The sequence below is a fragment of the Macrobrachium nipponense genome, chromosome 30, assembly GCF_015104395.2.
Source record: "Macrobrachium nipponense isolate FS-2020 chromosome 30, ASM1510439v2, whole genome shotgun sequence".
In the NCBI taxonomy this organism is placed as follows: domain Eukaryota; kingdom Metazoa; phylum Arthropoda; class Malacostraca; order Decapoda; family Palaemonidae; genus Macrobrachium; species Macrobrachium nipponense.
In genome coordinates, this window is record NC_087218.1 from 2,596,439 (window position 1) to 2,613,307 (window position 16,869).

The 16,869-nt window shown below is 37.2% G+C and overlaps 1 protein-coding gene and 1 long non-coding RNA gene across 2 annotated transcripts; both read left to right on the forward strand.

The window, feature by feature from the left end:
- The first annotated feature begins 255 nt into the window (after nt 1-255).
- Nucleotides 256-7,471, forward strand: LOC135201997 (uncharacterized). The gene is made up of 3 exons (XR_010311631.1): nt 256-317; nt 6,235-6,324; nt 6,897-7,471. It is a non-coding gene; the product is annotated as an uncharacterized LOC135201997 (long non-coding RNA).
- A 972-nt stretch (nt 7,472-8,443) lies between these two features.
- On the forward strand, nt 8,444-11,311 carry LOC135201998 (carboxypeptidase B-like). Its single transcript, XM_064231272.1, has 3 exons — nt 8,444-8,517; nt 8,651-8,801; nt 10,321-11,311. The coding sequence occupies exons 1-3, from the start codon at nt 8,503-8,505 to the stop codon at nt 11,043-11,045; spliced, it is 891 nt and encodes a 296-aa protein (XP_064087342.1). The 5' UTR covers nt 8,444-8,502; the 3' UTR covers nt 11,046-11,311.
- The last annotated feature ends 5,558 nt before the right edge of the window (nt 11,312-16,869 follow it).

A 16,869-nucleotide genomic window follows, 5' to 3' on the forward strand; every position in this document is an offset into this window, starting at 1 on the left:
AATTTTTCTCCTAGTACCTTCGTGTGCGTGCGCGTGTGGTAATATTTAAAATCAAGAGTTTTTCCTTCCTAAAATAAACATACCACTGTGTGCATCATAGTGACATAACACCTGTATGCATTAGAGTGAACAAGTGCTAAAGTTTTTCTTTTGTGTATACGTAAGTTTGGAGAGAGTGAGAAAGACTGTGTAGCAATAGGGTGTAGACGATGCGAGAGAGAGTCAGAGAGAGAATGTGGGCAGTAGTTACACAGATGTCATTCAAGTGGTTTGCGTACACTGGTTTATCAACGACTGTGACATCAGAATTTTTAACGGTAAGGAATAATTCATATTCAGTTATTTTTGTTTCATTCGTTAAGTTCATTTTTCTAAGTAGATAAAGATGATTGCATTCGACTTCTTAAATATCATTGAATACTTTCAAATTAGAAGGAGGAAAAATAAATGCCATTGATGAAAAGGTTAAATCGGAGTTCGCGTAATTATTCAAGTTCTTCAATGGGGAGTGTTCCAGTGGCCCTACGGAAATCCCGCGTCAAAAATAAGAATGAAACTAGGCGTGATCCTACCTCCAGCTTACTCGGGGTGCGTGCTAAATTCAACTACTGTCAGGCGTAGTTTCACCAACGAAAATTAAAATAAATTACCATATTTTATTAAAAATAAATGTTCTGTATTGTTTAACATGCAATTTTTTTCACATTTTCATTCTAATAAATCATAAATATCCTACCCTAAAATTCATGTATCTTCAACTCAACGAGAAACAGTTTTCAGACCTTTTACGGCTTTTCCATAGAGCTTTCCAACACCGTCCGTACGTTATCAAGAAAAGGAACAGCAACAAAGTGGTTTGTAGGCTTACTCCCCGAGTAGGCGAAAATGCTCTTAAGAGAGGCAGGTGATCAACTGAAAGATTGTAAGACGACGTTCAGCTATGAGGAAGACAGCTCGTCCCCGGCAGTCGTCTTCTGCAACCGAAGCCTGATACCTATGGTGGGAAATAAACACGGTAACATTGGGAATGTCGAACATTTGTATCTATGTAAACACGAGAAAATCGAAGTTGGTGATTCCAGATTTGAGTGCCTTCAAGAAAGCAGATAAAGGAGAGCTGAATACATCTGATATATATATATATATATATATATATATATATATATATATATATATATATATATATATATATATATATATATATGATAAAAAGGTATTTTCATAGAGGACGAAGAGCATGAAATCGCCAATAGGTTTCTTGGCGAAGTGAAGGAACTGCCGTAGGGAAATTTGAAACGAACTGAACGTGTGACAAGAATCTTTGGTGACACGTACGAGTGGTGTTATTTATAATTATATCGTTAACTGCATGGCAATGCTATGGTAAAGATTATTTATGGTCACACTTGACCATACTTAGGGTAATATCCATGCTTGATCTAAACCAGCCAGTCATTTTGGGCATCTCGTTCATTTTTTGTGCGTCTCCATGATTCATTGGTCTAAGAGGCATTTTTTGCTGCTGTCGATATGCAAATAGGCATATTAATTCTGTACCAAAATTACCATTTCAACACCAGTTTTTTTTATTTGTTTAATTACTGATTTAAGACTCATGATTGCTCAAAATCTGAACAATTTGGAAACCGACTTCGTAAGTTATTAAAGTTCATTTATTTCCTACAAGATTTTCATCCTCCCGGTAATAGTCGCAATTGTTTTACTTGTAATAAACATATAAAGAATCCCATTTAATAACCTCGCAAAAACCTTAATGAATATGTTACTGTTCTGTAGTTAATATTTTGCTCTTTAAGATTACGGCTTTACGATCATTTTATCAAAACACCAAAGATGCTGATGTATACTCCAAAGCCACACGGCCAGGAATGTTGAGACATTACATTATGTACATTTTTTTTTTTTCACTTGAAGAATGTTGTAATTTTTTAGTAATTCCTCGTTTTAACGTTTAATTTATTGATTATTTTAACTTGAGTGTTCTGTCAGGTGTAGGCCACAGTATTATGGAGGTTTCAATGCAGGCTACAGTATTATGGAGGTTGTATTGTATAACTGTGATCGGAAACGTTTATCATCTGTCATCCGCGTCATGCCATCCGGATAAAAGTAGTTCAAAAGGTTTATAACCCCGGATGCCCGGAAGTTCAAAAGTCGGTTACAAAATTACGAGAAAACATGAAATACTGATAGTAATCACCATTCGATTTAGCGATATTCCATGTATACTATTTTATCACCAGGTTTAGGTACACCATAATTTCTTTCCAAATGCTAGGCCCCGGGAAGACGCTTCCAAAATTTCTGGAATCTTCAGATTAATTAAAATTAAGCAGCCCTCATATTTGAAAGCAGATCTCAACGAAAGTACGCTGAACCTCAGTCTAAGGTTTATTGAAGTATTTGTATAGAATAATCCCTTCATAGGTTCCAGATCGTATTATTTTCTTCTTAGTTTTCTGTTAGCTAATACAGAGGTATAGGTCTATGTAGCTATTTTAGAACATCATGGTCCTATTGTGGTGCCATATTCGAAACTTGTCTTCGCAATCATTACAGTTACTGCAATCAAAGTGCAGAGAAGAATGAGAATAAAAAAGATAATTATATTTATTTCTTGCATTGAGATATGAAGATCACTTTAAACGGTAGCTGTTTTATACGCATAAAAGATATCGGCGTTGCTTATTTTCAAACAGCCATCACTATCGGGTGATGCAAGTGTAAGCGTTTATTCTTGATATATCTAGTCATGTATTTATTACATCTGTGAGAGCACATAATAATTATATGAGTTTCCACATGTGTGGATCAGGGCTGTTGTTTTAAGTATGCCGAAGCTAGAACATAACTTTACTCTTTCTGTTTCCCGAAGTTCAGTTGTAACCATTCTTTCTTTCATATGATATATTAGGTTTTTGCTGAAGTCATTTGTTTGATGATACCATTTGATTCTCTCACTTTCTGCAATTACACTATTTGTTGATTGCATGTGATGCCAGTTAGTCTCGAATGTGGCTTCGGAAACGAGGTTTCCTTTTATAAGTATGTAGACTCTGTCACAACGCCCACTGGACACTTGCCGCGAACATTCGTAATCGGCGTCCTGGTCTTTTAGAGCGGCCGAATGATTAATGGGATTGGCACGTGGGCAATATCTCTCTCTCTCTCTCTCTCTCTCTCTCTCTCTCTCTCTCTCTCTCTCTCTCTCTCTCTCTCTCTCTGTTGGAGGGGGGAACGGCGGGGCGAGAGACCGCTGTCTAATCTGCCATCGCAAACTTGAAGAATATTGGGTCTCTGGGTCCCGCTAGAGGGTTAGTGCCGTTAGTACTAAAAGCATCTTTGCAGCGTTCCTTCGACCCCTAGCTGCACGCCTTTTCGTTTACTTTTACTGTAGTACCTCCTATTATATTCTCTTTCTTCCATCTGCCTTTCCACTCTCTGCTAACAGTTAATTCATAGTGCAATGCGAGGTTTTTCTCCTGTTACAGCTTCTAAACCATTCTGCTCTCGATATACTTTCTAAGTCTTGAATGTCACCATAGGCCCCAGCGCTTGGCCTTCGGCCTAAATTCTATATTTCTTCCTTCCTTCCATTATTAAAAGCGACGTAGATGATTAACAACCATTAATTTACATGATGCATTCGCTTTGCCTCCCCCCCAAGAGAAACAATTTATTGTGCAATAAAGCTTACAAAGCACAGCACAACAGGCAACCCGGACGCGGTATGCGTGTAGGGGAAAGCCCTCTTGAATGAATGGCATTAGCTGTGGTATTATACATACCTTTTCCACCCTATTGATTACTAGACAAACGTCATTCATCAGGGCTGATATGGTACTCAGGTAGTATTACAAAATTTAAATACAAGTTGTGGTATCATACATACCTTTTCCACCCTATTGATTACTAGACAAACGTCATTCGTCGGGGCTGATATGGTACTCAGGTAGTATTACAAAATTTAAATGCTTATAGATAACTATATTGGGAAATTACAATATGTTGAATAGGAATTACCCATTAAGTGATTGCACTATATAATTAGTCTTAAGTATTACAAGATATTGAACTTTTATATATATTTTTCAGAACATAAAAAAAAAAAAAAAATTATTTGAATGTCTGCTATACAAGATACGTACACATTATCTCAGGTTTCTGTTGAGGTACACAATTGCAACGGAGTAACATGTGGTATACTATGGAGTAAATAATGAGCAATGTTTTACTTTATAACAGGATAAAATTTGAAATAATTACTTGGCAGTATGAATGACATTCAGATGAGGTCAACACATCATTATATATAAATATTATAAGAAAAATTAGATATACAACAGTTTTAATGATGTTAACACGAGGTTCCAAAATAGTATGTTCTACAATGTAGTTTTATGCTCAATATGCTGATATAGATATTTAACTGAATGAGTTACATTTGGATGAGTCAACATATAAATTTTAAATAAAAGTTATGAAAAAAAAAAGGCCCATAACAATTTCATTGGTACTAACAGGTAACTCGAAAGAATAAAATATACTACAGTTTAGTTCTGCACATTATACAGATAATTATTTTGATGAAAGAATTGCATTTAGATGAGGTCAAAACATAAGATTTTAAGAAAATATTATAAAAACAAGGTAGAAATACAACAGTTATTTCTTATGCTACTAAGTGAATAAAACATACTACAATTTGATTTTGTACAACAAGATACAATATATACTAGTCTATTGACTATCTGGAGCAAGCAAATTTTGGATGAGTATTGATAACCCTTTTCAGCACACCAGGTTGCAGAAAATGCTTGAGTAGGTCAACTTCACTCAGTCCCTGTGGCCTGTAATGAGTAATCTCTTCACACTCCACGAGATAATGACTTAGAGTGTGCTTTCCTTAACTCGCCACATAGTCTGCAGCATGTTTCTGATGGACTGACAGCTGGCAGTACTTCCCAAAGGTATCGGCTCTGCATCCTTAGTCTGCTATATGTTGTTTGCTCTCTTCTGCTCTCCAGTCCACAAAGTTTGTAGTCAGGTGGTTTACCTCCAGTAATTTCAAGGTATTTTCTTATTGATGAGTGCGTTTCTTTGAGCATCTCTATTCTCTCATTGTATCTTTGCATTATTTCCATAGCAACTGAGTCCTTCAACATACTCAGGGATGGTGTCAGTTTGTAATCCACTCTCTCCTTCCTTGCGCCTTCTTTAGCAAGCTCGTCGGCTCTCTCATTGCCTTTGATACCAATGTGTGAAGGCACCCATATGAATGCACCATTCTGTCGGCTCGTCTGATCTGTGATAGCAGGTCTATAGCTCTTCTCACTATGATATTTGATTCAGCTTTTCTTGGTGTTAGTGATTGCAAGGCACTCAGGCTATCTGTTGCTATTATGGCATTGTCCTTATTCCTATTTATGATACTCCAAAAAAATTGTAAATAAGTATTTTCCCTAGTATTTAATTAATAGCATTTGTGTACAGCATTTTCATGATAATAGTAATCCCCTAACAAGATTGTAAGGTTGTTGAATATTTAATTGTTGATGATAATGGCATTCGGTAATGACCGAAGGTGGCTATTTATACTTTTTTTCTTAACACTTGTAACTTCCCTCTTTTATTATATTATTAATATTCTGTAATCAGCTGCATAGGAGACCAGCTGGTCTTGAAACTGTGGTGAATTTTAACGTTTTTAATATATTTCCTAAATACAATGGTTTTTTTTTATATAAAGTGAATGTTTGGAGCCTGAATTTAACTTGTTTACATAGCGAGTTGTGATTTGTATAATAGTCACTCATTCCTGTCGGTTTTCAGACCGTTTCGGGTCATTCAAAGATCCAGAACGCATTTGTTACTGGTTGTTTAATATTAATGTTTTCCCTGCCATGTAGTTGGTGTGTTTTTGTAGTACTATAGATGATAAGAGTAACTTTTTGTCCTCGGTTTCAAATAATTTCCCCTTGAGTGTTTGCAACGTTCGTTATTTGTGCGTTGATATGCATATTGTTCAAATTGTATCTCATTTACAGAGACAAAGATAGTTTAGACGGTTAATATCCCTTCGTATCGAGTATAGTTTGCGTGGACGTCTTATCATTCAGTGAGCGGAATAGTCATGATTTTTATCATAAATTTATGCAATTTCTTTATGAACAAACCTCTAACATTCACGGACCTTCATTTCTTTGAATGCAGATGCAGCTTCGTCCTACAAGTATTTTGGGATTGGTCATCATTTTCCCTCGCGTTTGCTGGTCTCGGTACGAAGCTCTCTCAGGTGATCAAGTAAGGATTGAAAAGGTGCCATTTCTGGCAGGTACAGAACAGAAGCATTCCTCAATAGACAACAGTCTTATATTCATTCCTACCCGGTGATGCGGATGGAAATCAATTTCCCTTGACCAAAGAAGCCATGAGGTTTTGTTTTAATTACCCACGGCCATTGGCAGCCTTCCCTTGTGAAAGTAAAAGAGGAAAAAGTCAACAGTCTCCCTCCACAGCCTCAGCGATGGGATAAATGTAGGCTTACTCCGGAATAATTGTACCACAGAAAAGAGAATAAGGAGATCAAATAAGATCATCCGAAAAAATGATTGATATTGTGATAACAATTTTTGATTAAAGAAACTTAATTTACTAAGATGAAGAAGCAAGCAGCTACACAACAAAAGTAAGGTTTCAAAGTATTGTTGCTCTGCAGTGGTGTAGTACAGTAGGTAGCACTCGGAGCTTCCAACCTCTGACAGATAATGAATTATAAAGTAGACCCAATTTGAACTCGTCCGGTAATAACCTGGGATTAGTGAACTGATCCATCGTCCATAGACTATTATCACTTATTTTTTTTCTGCTTGTAGGTATGGGAATTACAAGGAGAGGTTGGACTTGTATCAACAATGCTCCGTAGCAAGGGACTCGTTGACATATTGGACGAATCTGGATCCAGGAGGATGATTAGAGTCCGTGCTAAACACTCGACAGAAGTCCTGTTGACGCTGCTTCAGAACAATCTGTCCTACAAGATTCTGGTTGAAGATCTCGCCTCTTACCTGAAGGTCGGTATGCAGTCAATGGAGACGATTTCTTGATAACTTTCTTAGGGAGGAATAATTATTCTGTTTTACTCACTCGCAGAAACATAGTAACTTAACATGATTAACTGGTTTGTGATAAATGGGAGCAAGTTCTTAAATGTTGGTCTATCTCCCATAACTCGCTTCGACTAGGTTGGCCAAGACACCATTGCTGGAAATAAGCATAGCCACTGTGACAGTCTAATGAAGATTGCCTCTCTTTTGCAGCCTCTTTTCTTTATTAGCACATACACTGAATAAGTTGGTATAATGAATATAGTATAACACCGCTGTCCATCCTCATCACAACTCCTTCCACCATTTCATTGTAATGAGGGGTACCATGTCTGGCATGCGGCTAATCAGTCACTAGCGAAGGATTTAATGCAATGTAGGCATTACTTAGGTTCTTTGCAGCGTCCCTTCGGCCACTAGCTGCAACTACTTTCGTTCCTTTTACTCTACCTCCGTTCATATTCTTTCTTCCAGCTTACTGTCCACCCTCTCCAAACAATTGTTTCATAGTGCAACTGCTTTGAGGTTTTCTTCCTGTAACACCTTTCAAACCTTTTACTGTCAATTTCCGTTTCAGCTCTGAATGGCCTTAGCTGCCCCAGTGCTTGGCACAATGCCAAAAATCTATATAAATCAAATCAAATCAAAATCAGGTCACTATTGTATTTCTTTTACATTAACCTTCTCAACTTCTTTACCTTTCCCTCTACACGATACTAACATTAGGTACTTTGATATATCTGTAAGCCTTCACTCACTGACTTAACATTTGGTTTGGCTCATCCTGTTCCTCATCCACCTGGTCAAGGGTGTGGGTATATAAGCTATTCATAAGCTTTTGCTTCTGCTTGTGCAGTTTCTGTGCCCCATAAGGTTCTTAATAACTTCCGTAAATCTAATTTTCCTCCTTTTATCTTGATGGATCTACAGCTTGCAGTTATAGTAAAAAGACCACTCACTCTGCCTCTCTATGTCAGCTAATTCTTCTCTCAGCTGGTCCATTTCACTGTGTCGTGATCGTCCCACTCTGACCTTGCCTAACGTCCTCCCAAGTACTTTCTGGAAATAAGGTTTGTAGGGTTCTTGCGTCTTGAAAAGATTAGTAAGGCGTCGGGCCAAAACTGTGCTCACGCTCAGTTTCTCAAGCATTTTGCAGTAACTTGGCTTATTCCTGAGGTAGATTGAACTGGACATTAAACAAAATTTGTGGCCTGATATTTTGTTAATATAAAAATTGTAACAATATGTGACAATAACATATATATGTACATATTAGATCATTTTAATTTATTGCAGGAGAAGAAGGACAACAAGAAGAAGATCGTCAAACACTTGCTCCAGCTCATCTTGCCCTCAGCCGTTGTCCGATTCTTACATGACCCTCGATCAGGTAGTCCTAATAAATAGCCTGTTAATCCAGCTGACCAAAATTTCATAGAGAAGAGAAGCACAAAGTTTAATCGAGTATCATGTATCCGAGTCTTTTCTTACCTTTTACGCTTTCTGCTTTATTTTTCATTCAGATTGAATGGTACTTGAAAGAGCTCAACACGACACATTCTTCCCGACTGAGCGTAACTTCCATTGGCAAATCGATAGAAGGACGTGACATTTGGCTGGTACACATCAGACCACGAAGGTGCAGTGTGGGTGGCGCGGTTTGGATAGAAGCGGGTAAGGTCTTTTCCTAGCGCCGTTTCAAATTAACATATTGTAGTTAGATTTAGTGGCATTAATTTATAGTTTTAGACTGAGAGTGGTGGTATTTTGTGGTTGTTAGATTGAGAGTGGTATTATTTTATAGCTGTTACGTTTTGAGTGGTGTTATTTTCCCGTCGTTAGATTTAATGGTATTTTGCATTGATAACATTTAGATTCTTCTATTTTTAATAGCCACACTTGCTTCTTAATTACTCAGTATCCTAATGGTTTATTTGCAATTTCGTATTCAAGATTACTTATGGAAAGTTTATCCGAAAATATTAGGTAATAAAGAATATATAGGTCATTGTGCCATTGGATGGCGAATTTGAATTGTGAAATCTCTGGAAATTGATTGTTTGTTGAGGGTCATCTAGTTGTGGAGCCACGTATTCAGTCAAAAGGTCAAGGTGTAAACATCTGCAGTAATTGATATCTCGAAGGAAATCGGACCAATGATTGCACATGTTCCCACACTACACATTCTCCTTTGAACTATCACGATGACGTTCACTAGTCACATGGGGATGTTCTGATCCTCAGATTCGTCACTTTGTGTTTTCAGTTTCCCTGAAACACGAAAGGCTGCCTCATCATTCAAACAAACTAGGCCGAGGAACGTTTCATCTTCCAGCATGTTAACTGCAAACTCTCTTTCGTCTTGGTTTATCATTTGGCTTTCAAGTACCTGTATGAGTTGCACTTTGTAAGCGTACAATCGTAAGTCGTAGGATTTTGTGCAATGTTGAACGTGGTAGCTATAGGCCTAAGTGTTCGGCAGCAGTACGGATGGAGTTTGTAGGAGAACGATCAAAAGCTTATCTTACACGATCGATGTTTTCTAAAGATGTTGCTGGTCGTCCACTCCTGCCTTTATCCAACATTGTCCCTGTGATGAATATTATTTTAATATGTACCAAATATCTGTCTATACTTTATTTTGTATTCCTTTGTGTAACCCTCATTATGTGCTGTAGATGTAAACAATACTGTTTTGATATGTACTTAAATGTCTGTATATACTTTATTTTCTTATTATTTTTTTTTTCTTTAGGCATAACTTAATTACAATGTAGATGTAAACAATATTACTGTATTACCATGTACCCAAATGTCTGACGCCAATGGGCGCAATAAATTGATTAAAACAAAAATCCATAAAATACTTAGTTCTATAGTTTCGCCGAGTCTGCTTATCCGATTTCGTTTTGATAAATCATGAAACACATTGTGCCTTTTCCTGAGGAGCACTGGCTATTTTTTTAGGGGTTCATTTACATGAAATACACAAATGCAGTGTGATGAAAAACTTTGATAACTGCTGAGTACATAGAACAAATCAGATTAAGATATCTTATCAATGGCTTTTGTAGTATGTATCTATGTGTATGTATTATATTGTTTTAATGTAAATGGGATTGATGGATACCCTGTATATTCTAAACTTCATAATGAAAACGAGTGACTCACCGTGATCTGACTACCCCTATAGGTATTCACGCTCGTGAATGGATATCGCCAGCTGTGGTTCTTCAGATGATTCCCTTGTTTTTAGAAGACTGCTCCCGATTAGAAACCCTGGACATTTTCATCGTTCCAATGGCTAATCCTGATGGGTACCTCTATTCGTGGACATCTAATCGTCTTTGGCGGAAAAACAGAAGAATAAATAGTGGTGGTTGTGATGGCGTTGATCTGAACCGCAACTGGGACTTTAAGTTCGGCCTATTTTCATCAGACAACCCTTGCAGCGAGGATTATCGAGGCTCTGCTGGATTCTCGGAACCAGAAACCCAAGCCCTCAAAGATGCCATGTTGGCAGTTGCAGGAACGTCCAACCTCTTGATGGTCATAGCCTTTCACAGCTATGGCCAGTACATTCTGTACCCTTGGGGATGGACGACGGAAGAAGCTCCTGACACTCAGAAAATGATCGGAAGGGGAGAGCTCTGGGCGACTGCCGCCAAGAAAAGATATGGGACTGTGTATCAAGTGATCAATGCGGGAGGCGGTCTGTATCTAGCTTCTGGAACCACTGATGATTGGGCAAAAGGTGTACTACAAGTGAACTATTCCTATACCGTAGAGCTAAGAGACGAAGGTGCTCAAGGGTTCGTTCTATCGCCAGATCAAATCAAGCCATGCAGTGAGGAAGTATGGGATGGAATGAAAATATTGCTGAGAGCTGTAGGACCAGGGGAACATATCTTTCTGTAGAGATTAAACGGATCACCTGAAGAAAAGCGACCCCAACACATGCTGGGGTCGCTTTTCTTCAGGTGGAAAATATTGGGGTCGCTTTTCTTAAGGTGAGGAATTAACGGGTTACAGTAAGGCCGTGGCGGAACGGTGCTTCGCACCTTATCCGCATATTTAAAGATTCTTGGCAAGCTCTGTATGTTCTGGCAAGAGGTAATGTTGCGCTGCATGCACTAGCCACAGGGATTACAGTAGGTTTGATTATTTTTGTACTGAAATTCCAAGACAATACGCTTTTAATTAACTATTGATTGTTGGTCTAAATTTGTGTTTTTAACAAATGTTTAATAAAGCAGTTTTTAATGAATATATATCTATATTTTTTTCTCCTTTTTTCTATAATATTAAAGTGGGTCACCTGAAGATTGGAGACACCAACAAGCAGGGGTCGTTTATCTTCAGGTGGAAAATATTGGGGTCGCTTTTCTTCAGGAGGAAAATATCGGGGTCGATTTTTTTCAGGAGAGGTATTATTGGTCGCTAATCTTCAGGTGATCCGATTAAACGCATACAGTGAAGGTAACCAGACTATCGGGTCATTGTATCTTCTTGTTCTTTATGCAGCTGCTATTCCAGTGTTTTATTGCTATCTTTTCATTTTATCAGGTTACGGACATTCGTACAAAGATAAAAGGCCTTCAGTAATGAATTAGATCATTCTTCCGTTCATATACTGTTCTTGAAATATCCCGATTAAACAGCATACTATCTGTTTATGTCAAAGTCGAAATCATTCACGCACCTCAAATGGCTTGGAAGACCTATCTTGTAGAAGCTTCCACGCAGTCCTAAATAATTACCACCAATTTGAGGAATACACTTTTTCTTTTTTTATATTTGTGCGGAAAAATCTTCGTTTGAATTTTGTTACTCAAGCAATATTCTGTTGATATTTTATCCAGACTAACTTTTTGGAGAGAATGCTTTCAAAAAGGAAGTGAGTCTCTGTAACTGGCTTTTAATTTTGCTCTGCGAATTTTTTTTTCTTTTGTTTTAACCACCACAGACAAAATTACTTCCTTTATTACTCAATTTCTCCTTCAACGACCATATCATGCTTAGGGGAAGGACCTAAGCTGGCATAAGGTAAATTTAACTTATGAATACTATAAAAAATGTATTAGTGATTATTAACTACACGTTGGAGGAAACCACTTCATCATATGTGTCCACCAGTGAACAATCTGGAATTGTTTTATCACGAGGAAATATAACATTTATTTGTTGGTTTTTGTTTCACCCAGAATAAAAAAAAGGAAAAGTTAAATACATACCGACTAAGTTGCAAGTTAATGAATCCAACGATGTTAGAATATAAAGAAATGCTACGCCATGTGTGACAAAGAAGAAATCAGACATAATAGAGAAAAAGACACCCAAAAAGTTAGACACCGCAGACGTAACGGGGGCGCCGTTGCAAAGGGAAAGCCCATGAACCCCTACACCAGTTATGTTACGTCATGAGGCGTCTCGTGGTTGCCATAGTAACAGCGTCGTTATTGTTGAACTTGCATCATAGCGACTGTGGAGCGACCCTCACAACATCATGGAAACACTGTATCCTTTTAAGGGCTATTTGTTTAAATAGCTTTTCATTTGCTATTCAAATGAAATGAAGTGAAAATAATCATCTACCGTCGTCTCGTCGAAAGGTGAATTATTGAAAATAAAGCTCTTCTTCAAACGCAGAAGTTGAGATTCTACTGAACAAACAGAAGGGTTAATTTGTAAAAAGACGATTCGGAAGAAAGTGGTTTATTGTTGGTATGAGTAGGAGCGAATAGCAAATTTTATCGAAATGTTTTTTCATTATTTTTTCAACTATTCAACTTATGACAAATTGATAAAAGGACTATATAACCCCAGCACTAATCGAGCTACATTGGCTCCCAGTAAAACCAAGAATATAAAATATTACTTACAATCTTTAAAGCACTAAAATATGGCGAACCATCGTACTTGGGAAACTGCTTAAGCTTCTTTAAACCTGAAATGAATACTGTAATCGGACACGCAAGTGAAGCATAATGGAACCTAGAACAAATTGTAAGTCAGGCGAGAGAGCGTTTGTACATTTTACAACAAGAATATATAACAAAATACCGCCTGAAGTAAAGATCTTACAAGATGAAAGCAAATTTTAAAAAGAACTAAAGAGACTGCTATTCTGCAGGAGGTATGATACTGACGAGAAAACACCAAAAGACAGTTATAACATAGAAGCACCTTATTTTGAAAACGTACAAGGGGCAGCCAGAGAGGGAATCATCCCTGTGGAAGGCTGTATGTAAAACCGAACGTGAATAGTGACTCTTATGACCTTATTTAAATAAAATAATGTCATTCCATGTTTGTAGAGCATTAATTTTTTTGCGTGGGAACTATGAGAAAAAAAGTAATAATCTTTCTTATGCCGGATTTTGGAAAGTGCCGAATGTGTCGAAAATCCTCATTTGTTTATTGAATCCTTTCTAAAATCAGTAGCTGTTCGTACTAATGAATCTTTCGAAAATCGTAGCTTTCGTACTACTGAATATTTTCGAAAATCATAGCTTAGCTTTCCGTGACTAACTGAATATTTCGAAAATCAGTAGCTTTCGTACTAATGAATCTTTCGAAAATCAGTAGCTTTCGTACTAATGAATATTTCGAAAATCAGTAGCTTTCGCACTAATTAATCTTTCGAAAATCAGTAGCTTTCGTACTAATGAATATTTCGAAAATCAGTAGCTTTCGTACTAATGAATATTTCGAAAATCAGTAGCTTTCGTACTAATGAATATTTCGAACATCAATAGCTTTGGTACTAATTAATTTTTCGAAAATCGGTTGCTTTCGTACTAATTAATCTTTCGAAAATCAGTAGCTTTCGTGCTAATGAATATTTCGAAAATCAATAGCTTTCGTACTAATTAATCTTTCGAAAATCAATAGCTTTCTTACTAATTAATCTTTCGAAAATCAGTAGCTTTCGTACTAATGAATATTTCGAAAATCAATAGCTTTCGTACTAATGAATATTTCGAAAATCAATAGCTTTCGTACTAATGAATCTTTCGAAAATCGGTTGCTTTCGTACTAATTAATCTTTCGAAAATCAGTAGCTTTCGTATTAATGAATCTTTCGAAAATCAGTAGCTTTCGTACTAATGAATATTTCGAAAATCAATAGCGTTCGTACTAATTAATCTTTCGAAATCAATAGCTGTCGTACTAATTAATCTTTCGAAAATCGGTTGCTTTCGTACTAATGAATATTTCGAAAATCAGTAGCTTTCGTACTAATGAATATTTCGAAAATCAATAGCTTTCGTACTAATTACTCTTTCGAAAATCGGTTGCTTTCGTACTAATTAATCTTTCGAAAATCAGTAGCTTTCGTAATATAACCTTTCATGAGCAAATATTCCTGATCGTTGATATGAGAGCAATTAACAGCGGTTGTCCCTTAAGCCGCCTGCAGTACCTCCATTATCATTCTCTTTCTTCCATCTTGCCATCCACCATCTTCTAACAATCGTTTCATAGTTTAACTGCTTTGAGGTTTTCCTCCTGTTACACATTCCAAACATTTCTACTCGCAATTTCCCTTTCAGCGCTGAATGACCACGTAGGTCCCAGTGCTTGGTCTATACATATTCCATTCCACCAGATTTGGGTTAGTTCGAAGTATACATTCGTTTAGACAAGCTCATCTTTGACCCCAAATCCCAAAAACACAACTTTCAAGAAAGTAACGATCAGTAATTCAAGCAATTCGTGAGTTTTTAATTTGAATTTTGCCTCGTTAAAGGCTGTTTCCATCTCTTCTTGTAGGGATGTGTAATCGTGCGTTGGCAGTTGCCTTATGAATAGAAGAACTAATATAAACGAATAGCAATAAGTTTTGCTGCATTCATGCAAATCGGTCTACATGAAAAAAATAGATTTATAAAGGTCAGCCTTGCAAGATTCAGCAGACAGATGCTTGCCTTAGAGCAACGAACGTATATATACGTACCTGTTTCAGAAGAAAAGGCTCGTCCAAACGAAGCGCAGAGTGCCTCAGCGGCGAGGTTGGTATGGTATTAGTGTTCCACCTCGGTGGTCGCGGGTTCGATTCTCGGCCATTCCATTGAGGAGTGAGAGATGTGAATTTCTGGTGATAGAAGTTCACTCTCGACGTGTTTCGGAAGTCACGTAAAGCCGTTGGTCCCGTTGCTGAATAACCACTGGCTCCATGCAACGTAAAAACACCATACAAACAAAACAACGAAACGCAAAGAAACCCAATACAGTATTATGTGTATATGGTTATTATATGTGTGTATATATTATAATCATTCATTTATATATATATATATATATATATACTGTGTGTGTGTAAAACTTTGTCACTGAAATTAAAGTGTATCCGTCATAAACCTATCAAATAAATGGGGAGCAAGGTCTACAAGTCTGTTGTAATTCAGAAGGGATAACTAAATACTGAGCAGTTTTCGAGTTTTGAGAAAAAATAACAATTATGGAAAATCATTCAGTTTTCATTCATATAGCCAATATATTAGAAACGATATTAAGTGCAGTTATAATGCTATGCAATTTTCATCATCCAATCGCCGACACTGGCCTTCAAATGGTTGAAGATCATCGATGTTGAATCATGGGATGGGATCTGCATTCAGGTATTTCTTGGAAACTTTTAGTTTATATTCTTCTAATGTTTACTAGACTGCAATTGATATAATTTACTGTTATCACCTTTAAATGTTTTTTTCATTTTGATATTCTTTTATTTTTACAACATAATCACAATGAACATAATATACTTTGACGGTTGACCGTAAACTATTGATGATGATAGCTTGAGAGAATTTTAAGCATTCGCTTTTTTTTTCTTTTTAGTGTGGTATAGTTCGTTGATTGGTGATGCCAAAGCTTCCTGTAGTGGATCCGGTGGAAATTATGTCGATCATGTTATCATTTATGTTGTCCTTACACTGGAAATCACAGAGGTGTGTTGGTTGGCCCATGGTCGGTTGGAGCCATCAGAGCAGCCAGCTCGAGCGTGATCTGGGCAGCTAGGAGTGGGTTGGTCACAACACCCGTTAAAAATCCGCGCAGCAGTGCTACTGTCCATCAGCACAGAGTCAAGGATGATGAATGTGCTTCTGGAGATCCCACCGGAAATGCAAGAGACATTCCGAGAACAAAGTCGCTGGAAGATCACCAAGACGCTTCTCATTTCCTGATGTTTCCACCTTTAGTGAGTCTCGACGCCATCGAGGTGGGTGTGGATTTTACTTGGCAGATTGTCAGCCCCATTGTTTTCTTCTTTACAAAACTTCCTTGACAGCCAGTTTCTCCAGCTAATCAGTAGAGACTGACAAACTTTGATCATAATGTCTCTTAGGTAATATTTATGAAAGGATTGTTGTATCCTTCATGTATAGCTATTCATCCTACCTTGTTCTAGAAACATACATTTCTTTATATTGCATTTATGGTGAATAATTTAGCATACCTAATCTTTATATTCTTCATTTCGATATTCTACCTGACACAAACTTGTTACGCCACATCCCACGCTCTCAATTTTTTATTTTGTTTTATGAGAGTTAGGTAGTTACTCCAAATCCTGACTCAATGAGTACCACCATGCTTCACAGTGTGCTTATCATCTCCTTGGGAAGCTTTGCTCTTCATTAAGAGTGTGGACTCATAGAAGACCTACACGAGTTTTATTCACCTCACCAGAAAGGCATTTTTCCCGGACAGTGCCTCAGTGGCGTGGTTGGTACGG